The sequence below is a fragment of the Macrobrachium rosenbergii genome, chromosome 14 (genome assembly GCF_040412425.1).
Source record: "Macrobrachium rosenbergii isolate ZJJX-2024 chromosome 14, ASM4041242v1, whole genome shotgun sequence".
Taxonomy (NCBI): domain Eukaryota; kingdom Metazoa; phylum Arthropoda; class Malacostraca; order Decapoda; family Palaemonidae; genus Macrobrachium; species Macrobrachium rosenbergii.
This window is the reverse complement of record NC_089754.1, coordinates 24,190,678-24,198,241: the sequence shown is the minus strand read 5'-3', so window position 1 is coordinate 24,198,241 and position 7,564 is coordinate 24,190,678. Positions and strand designations below refer to the sequence as shown.

At 51.8% G+C, this 7,564-nt stretch overlaps 1 protein-coding gene across 1 annotated transcript; it reads right to left on the bottom strand.

Moving 5' to 3' along the window:
• Nucleotides 1-989: 989 nt before the first annotated feature.
• Nucleotides 990-1,628, bottom strand: LOC136845503 (opioid growth factor receptor-like). Its single transcript, XM_067115681.1, has one exon. The coding sequence runs from the start codon at nucleotides 1,626-1,628 to the stop codon at nucleotides 990-992; it is 639 nt and encodes a 212-aa protein (XP_066971782.1).
• Between the last annotated feature and the right edge of the window lie 5,936 nt (nucleotides 1,629-7,564).

Below are 7,564 nucleotides of genomic sequence, written 5' to 3'. Positions count from 1 at the left end.
CTCGTCTTTTCTTGGTCTTATCGGTGGTGTGGCAGGTTCAGTGAGCGTCCAGCAGTCCCCTAACTGCTGGTCACTCATCCTTCCTGGCCGTTGCGTGTCTCCAGGTGTCGGCGGCGGCTCGTCTTGTCTTGGTCCTATCGGTGGTGTGGCAGGTCCAGTGAGCGTCCAGCAGTCCCCCAACCACTGGTCACTCGTCCTTCCTGGCTGTTGCCCGTCTCCAGGTGTCGGCGGCGGCTCGTCTTGGCTTTGTCCTATTGGTGGTGTGACAGGTCTGGTGAGCTTCCAGCAGTCCCCCAACTGCTGGTCGCCGCCCTTCCTGGCCGTTGTCTGTTCCAGTTGTCGGCGGTGTCCCTCTGGCTTAGTCCTGTCTCCAGTGTGGTCCCGGTCCCTGCTGGTCGCCGCTTTCCTGGCCATTGCGTCTCCAGGTGTCGGCGGTCTCTGGTGGTCCTGTGGTGGTGTGGCAGGTCCGTGAGCGCCAGCAGTTCCCCAACTGCTGGTGGCCGCCTCTTCCTTTGTTTGTTGTATGTCTCCAGGTGTCGGCGGTGCTCCTGGCTTGGTCCTGTCGGTGGTGTGGCAGTCCGTGAGCGCCAGTAGTCCCCAACTGCTGGACGCTTGCCCTTCCTGGCTGTTGCGGTCTCCAGGTGTCGGCGGACGGCTCGCCTTGGCTTGGTCCTATCGGTGATGTGGCAGGTCCGGTGAGTGGCCAGCAGTTCCTCAACTGCTGGTCGCCGCCTCTTCCCTTTGCTTGTGTCTCCAGGTGTCGGCGGCAGCATCCTCTGGCTTGGTCCTATCGGTGGTGTGGCAGGTCTGGTGAGCGCCAGCAGTCCCACAAAATGCTCCCCCTTCCTGGCAGTTGGACGGTCTTCAGGTGTGGCGCTCTTGGCTTAGTCCTATCTCTGGTGTGGTAGGCCCGTCCAGCAGTCCCCAACTGCTGGTCGCCGCCTGTTGCGTGTCTCCAGGTGTCGGCGGTGGCTCCTCTTGGCTTGGTCCTATCGGGTGGTGTGGCAGGTCCGTGAGCGCCAGCAGTTCCCCAACTGCTGGTGGCTCGCCCTTCCTCTTTGTTGTATGTCTCCAGGTGTCGGCGGCGGCTCATCTTGGCTTGGTCCTATCGATGGTGGGCAGTCCGTGAGCGGCCAGTAGTCCCCAACTGCTGGTCGCCATCCTTCCTGGCTGCTTTGATCTCCAGGTGTCGGCGGCGGCTCGTCTTGGCTTGGTCCTATCGGTGGTGTGGCAGGTCCGGTGAGTGGCCAGCAGTTCCCCAATTGCTGGTCGCTCGCCCTTCCTGGCCGTTGTGTGTCTCCAGGTGTTGGCGGCAGCTCCTCTTGGCTTGGTCCTATCGGGAGTGTGGCAGGTCTGGTGAGCGGCCAGCAGTCCCACAAATGCTGGTCGCCCGACCTTCCTGGCAGTTGCGTGTCTTCAGGTGTCTGCGGCGGCTCGTCTTGGCTTGGTCCTATCGGTGGTGTGGCAGTTCCGGTGAGTGGCCAGCAGTCCCCCAACTGCTGGTCGCTCGCCCTTCCTGGCCATTGCGTGTCTCCAGGTGTCGGTTGGCTTGGTCCTATCGATGGTGGGGTAGATCCGGTGAGCGGCCAGCAGTCCCCCAGCTGCTGGTCGCTCGCCCTTCCTGCCATTGCATGTCTCCAGGTGTCGGCGGTGGCTCATCTTGGCTTGGTCCTATCGGTGGTGTGGTAGGGCTGGTGAGCGTCCAGCAGTCCCCCAACTGCTGGTCACTCGCCCTTCCCGGCCGTAGCGTGTCTCCAGGTGTCAGTGGCAGCTCCTCTTGGCTTGGTCACATCTCTGGTTTGGTAGATCCGGTGAGCGTCCAGCAGTCCCCCAACTGCTGGTCGCTCACCCTCCCGGCCGTTGCGTGTCTCCAGATGTCGGAAGCGGCTCCTCTTGGCTTGGTCCTATCGCTGGTGTGGCAGGTCCGGTGATCATCCAGCAGTCCCCCAACTGCTGGTCCCTCGCCCTTCCCGGCCATTGCATGTCTCCAGGTGTCGGAGGCGGCTCCTCTTGACTTGGTCATATTGATGGTTTGGAAGGTCTGGTGAGCAGCCAGCAGTCTCCCAACTGCTGCTCACTCGCTGTTCCTCTTTGTTGAGTGTCTCCAGGTGTCGGCAGTGGCTAGCTACCCTTGGCTTCGTCCTATCGTTTGTGTGGCTGGTCCGGTGAGCGACCAGCAGTTCCCCAACTACTGGTCGCTCGCCCTTCCTAGTAGTTGCGTGTCTCCAGGTATCGGCGGCGGCTCGTCTTGGCTTGGTCCTATTGGTGGTGTGGCAGGCCCTGTGAACGGCCAGCTTTCCTGCAACTGCTGGTCGCTCGCCCTTCCCGGCTGTTGCGTGTCACCAGGTGTCGGCGGTGGCTCCTCTTGGCTTGGTCCTATCGGTGGTGTGGCAGGTCCGGTGAGTGGCCATCAGTCCTCCAGCTGCTGATCGCTCGCCCTTCCTGGCCGTTGTTTGTCTCCAAGTGTAGGCGGCGGCTCGTGTTGGCTTGGTCCTATCGGTGGTGTGGCAGGTCCAGTGAATGGCCAGCAGTCCCCCAACTGCTGCTCACTCGCCCTTCCTGCCATTGCGTGTCTCCAGGTGTCGGTGGCGGCTCGTCTTGGCTTGGTCCTATCGGTGGTTTGGCAGGTCCGGTGAGCAGCCAGCAGTCCCCCAGTTGCTGGTCGCTCGCCCTTCCTGGCCGTTGCGTGTCTCCAGGTGTCAGCAGTGGCTTTTTGGGTTGGTCCTATCGGTGATGTGGCAGGTCCAGTGAGCGGCCAGCAGTCCCCCAACTGCTGGTCGCTCGCCAACTGCTGCTCGCTCGCCCTTCCCGCCGTTGCGTGTCTCCAGGTGTCAGCAGCGGCTCGTCTCGGCTTGGCCCTATCGTTGGTGTGGCAGTTCCGATGAGCAACCAGCAGTCCCCCAACCGCTTTTCGCTTGCCCTTCCTGGCCGTTGCTTGTCTCCAGGCGTCGGCGGCGGCTCGTCTTAGCTTGGTCCTATTGGTGGTGTGGCAGGTCCAGTGAGCGTCCAGCAGTCCCCCAACCACTGGTCACTCGCCCTTCCTGGCTGTTACGTGTCTCCAGGTGTCGGCAGCGGCTCGTCTTGGCTTTGTCCTATCGGTGGTGTGGCAGGTCCGGTGAGCGTCCAGCAGTCCCCCAGCTGCTGGTCGCCCGCCCTTCCTGCCATTGCGTGTCTCCAGGTGTCGGCGGCGGCTCATCTTGGCTTGGTCCTATCGGTGGTGTGGTAGGGCTGGTGAGCGTCCAGCAGTCCCCCAACTGCTGGTCGCTCGCCCTTCCTGGCCACTGCGTGTCAACAGGTGTCGGCGGTGGTTCGTCTTTTCTTGGTCTTATCGGTGGTGTGGCAGGTCCAGTGTAAAGGGATGAGTGAGTTTTTTAATTAGCATTTCCCAACGCTCTGTGTGTGTGTGTGTGAGAGAGAGAGAGAGAGAGAGAGAGAGAGAGAGAGAGAGAGAGCAAGTGTAATTGTCGTTAGTGAGTGCTTCGGTTGTTGGAAGAGGGATGAGGTCGTTTGTTTACGGCGCTGTCTGTCTTGAATATGTGAAGGATTTTTCAGTTTTTGAGTGAGTCTTGAGTCAGAGCTAGTGCCGGTCAGCTGTTTGGTCTTGGACAGTTTTTTGTGTGCTTTTGAGAGTTGTTGGTTTTCTTGTTGTGTATATGGTTCATGTGTCTCTTCTTTTTTTTTTTGTTCGTTGTTGGTGGAGGGTCTGTTCTCAGTTTTGTTTTGTGGTTTGGTGTGCTGTGATTGGCGACCGTGGACCTTTTCTCCATCTCCAGCAACCAAAGATCAGGGTGAGTGTTGTTTGTTTGTGGGTTTGAATTCCGCCACACCAGTGAGCGTCCAGCAGTCCCCTAACTGCTGGTCACTCGTCCTTCCTGGCCGTTGCTTGTCTCCAGGTGTCGGCGGTGGCTTGTCTTTTCTTGGTCCTATTGGTGGTGTGGCAGGTCCAGTGAGCGTCCAGCAGTCCCCCAACCACTGGTCGCTCGTCCTTCCTGGCTGTTGCCTGTCTCCAGATGTTGGCGGCGGCTCGTCTTGGCTTGGTCCTATTGGTGGTGTGACAGGTCTGGTGAGCTTCCAGCAGTCCCCCAACTGCTGGTCGCTTGCCCTTCCCGGCCGTTGTCTGTCTCCGGTTGTCGGCGGTGGCTCCTCTTGGCTTGGTCCTATCTCTGGTGTGGTAGGTCCGGTGAGCGTCCAGCAGTCCCCCAACTGCTGGTCGCTTGCCCTTCCTGGCCGTTGCGTGTCTCCAGGTGTCGGCGGCGGCTCATCTTGGCTTGGTCCTATCGGTGGTGTGGCAGGTCCGGTGAGTGGCCAGCAGTCCCCCAACTGCTGGTCTCTCGCCCTTCCTCTTTGTTGTGTGTCTCCATGTGTCGGCGGCGGCTCATCTTTTCTTGGTTCTATCGGTGGTGTGGCAGGTCCGGTGAGCGGCCAGCAGTCCCCCAACTTTATATTTATATTTATATTTATATATTTATATATTTATATTTATATATTTATATATTCATATTTATATATTTATATTTATATATTTATATTTATATATTTATATTTATAAATATTACTGCTGTTCGCCCTCGTAACTTTGATTGCAAATAATATCAACCTGACCGAGACAGGGAAAAGAGGTTGTTTATATAGGAGCGTCTTCAGTTCAAACCTTAACGTCCGTTGGAGAACGGGATAGGTAAGTTAGACCTTTCACCCTATAGGAAAATTTCCCTATCAGCCTTAAAAATAGGTGGTCCTAAGGTCCTTTTTCCTTTCTACCTGTCTTTGGGCGAATGTTTTTAACAAGAACTACGGACGCCTGGGGTGACTGTTTTTGACCTAGGCCGGTCAGGGAACTTCAGAGAGACTGGAGCATTCGAAGAGTCCACATGTCCGACGGGGCCTCTTCTCCCTTTCTTTGTCTATTATTCTATTAGTGAAGTGAAGAAGCAATTGCGAAGACTCCTCTCGGCGGTGGTTGGTGCGCACAACGTTCGTCCTAAGGTAAAGTCGCTTTTTGTTCAAAACTTCGCCCATTCTTTTATCTTTTTTCTGTATTTCGCATTTCTTTTGTTTCCTCCTTCATCCCCCACTTACGGTATATGTGTTTACGAAGTCTAGATTAAGCCAAATTATTATATTGTTAGCTTCAACCCCGTTATTCCAGTAAAATACCTAGGTTAGGGTAAGCAACACAGTTTTAAGTCTCGATGCTTTGTATGCCTCACGCCTGAATGTTTGGAAGAACCGTTGCTTTAAAATCAAATTCATCTCAAATATTCTTGTTAAGGTTAATTACCCTTAACTGGCGACCTTTGGCTAATTAACGACTGTCTTTGAGGTTAACTTTTGGCTTCAAGTGGCAGGTTATGTGTAATCTTGGTTTGCAGGGCCGTAAAAATTACGTAAATTGAATAATACATGATCAGCCAAGACCCACACACGTAACAATATATATATATATATACATATATATACATACATATATATATACATATATATGTGTGTATATATATGTATATATAAAAAATGTGTTTGTGTTTTATATACAGTATATATGTGCGTGTGTCTGTCTTTGCGTAAGCGCGCGCCCAATTCCTCGCTTGCATTTACTAATACATAACCCAGTTTATCAAGTAATGGACTGCGCAGGATTGCGTTTGGAAGGGACAACATATTATTATTATTGTATTCGGCAAAAGACGAGTGCAGTTTTATTACAGCCGCTGCTCGTCATCCCCTTTTATCGAAAGCGGAGAGAGAGAGAGAGAGAGAGAGAGAGAGAGAGAGAGAGAGAGAGAGAGAGAGAAAAAGCCATTGTAAAAACTTGTCGACCCAATCACCCAGATTGGATTAGGGTATTAATCGGAAGAAAAAAAAGTAACAAGAAATAGGAGGCAGTGACAGAAGAGGGCATTGTCCCATTCGCAAGATTTGCCGAAAGGGTCCTTGTAGAACCTGAAGGAACATGCCTCCCCCGCCTCCTTCCCCCCTTCCGAATTTTATGCCTCCTTATGATGAAGCCACGTTAATAAATTCCTCCCCAATTGCGTTTGTCTGTCTGTTCTTTGTTCAACAGACACGAGAGAGACAGAGAGAGAGAGAGAGAGAGAGAGCATAGAGAGAGAGGAGGACAGCATAAAGTCTTGAGAGAAAGAGAGAGAGAGAAAGGAGAACAACATAAAGTCAGAGAGGAAAGACAGTATAAAGTCTTGAGAGAGAAGAGAGAGAGAGAGAGACAGCATAAAATCTTGAGAACAGCATAAAGTCTTGAGAGAAAGAGAGAGAGAGAAAGAGAACAACATAAAGTCTTGAGAGAGAGAGAGAAGAGTATAAAAGTCTTGAGAGAGAGAGAGAGAGAGAGAGAGGAAGACAGCATAAAATCTTGAGAGAGAGAGAGAGAGAGAGAGGACAGCATAAAGTCTTGAGAGAAAGAGAGAGAGATAAGGTCTTGAGAGAAAGAGAGAACAACTTAAAGTCTTGAGAAGAGAGGAGGAAGACAGTCTTGAGAGAAAGAGAGAGAGAGAAGGAGAACAAAAATATAAAGTCTTGAGAGAGAGGAGAAGACAGTATAAAGTCTTGAGAGAAAGAGAGAGAGAAAGGAGAACAACATAAAAGTCTTGAGAGAGAGGAGGAAGACAGTATAAAGTCTTGAGAGAAAGAGAGAGAGAGAAAGGAGAACAACTTGAGTCTTGAGAGAGAGGAGGGGACAGCATAAAGTCTTGAGAGAAAGAGAGAGAGAGAAAGGAGAACAACTTAAAGTCTTGAGAGAGAGGAGGAAGACAGTATAAAGTCTTGAGAGAAAGAGAGAGAGAGAAAGGAGAACAACTTAAAGTCTTGAGAGAGAGGAGGAAGACAGTATAAAGTCTTGAGAGAAAGAGAGAGAGAGAAAGGAGAACAACTTAAAGTCTTGAGAGAGAGGAGGAAGACAGTATAAAGTCTTGAGAGAAAGAGAGAGAGAGAAAGGAGAACAACATAAAGTCTTGAGAGAGAGGAGGAAGACAGTATAAAGTCTTGAGAGAAAGAGAGAGAGAGAAAGGAGAACAACTTAAAGTCTTGAGAGAGAGGAGGAAGACAGTATAAAGTCTTGAGAGAAAGAGAGAGAGAGAAAGGAGAACAACATAAAGTCTTGAGAACAAAGAGAGAGAGAGAGAGAGAGGACACATCATTCTTGAGAGAGAGAGAGAGAAGACAGTATAAAGTCTTGAGAGAAAGAGAGAGAGAGAAAGGAGAACAACATAAAGTCTTGAGAGAGAGGAGGAAGACAGTATAAAGTCTTGAGAGAAAGAGAGAGAGAGAAAGGAGAACAACATAAAGTCTTGAGAGAGAGGAGGAAGACAGTATAAAGTCTTGAGAGAGAGAGAGAGAGAGAGAGAGAGAGAGAGAGAGAGAGAGAGAGAGGAGGACAGCATAAAATCTTGAGAGAGAGAGGAGGACAGCATAAAGTCTTGAGAGAAAGAGAGAGAGAGAAAGGAGAACAACATAAAGTCTTGAGAGAGAGGAGGAAGACAGTATAAAGTCTTGAGAGAAAGAGAGAGAGACAGGAGAACAACATAAAGTCTTGAGAGAAAGAGAGAAGAGA

Bases quoted from the DNA above. Each gene is read 5' to 3' on its own strand.
- LOC136845503 (XM_067115681.1), bottom strand. From the start codon at position 1,628: ATGGCAGGAAGGGCGAGCGACCAGCAGCTGGGGGACTGCTGGCCGCTC.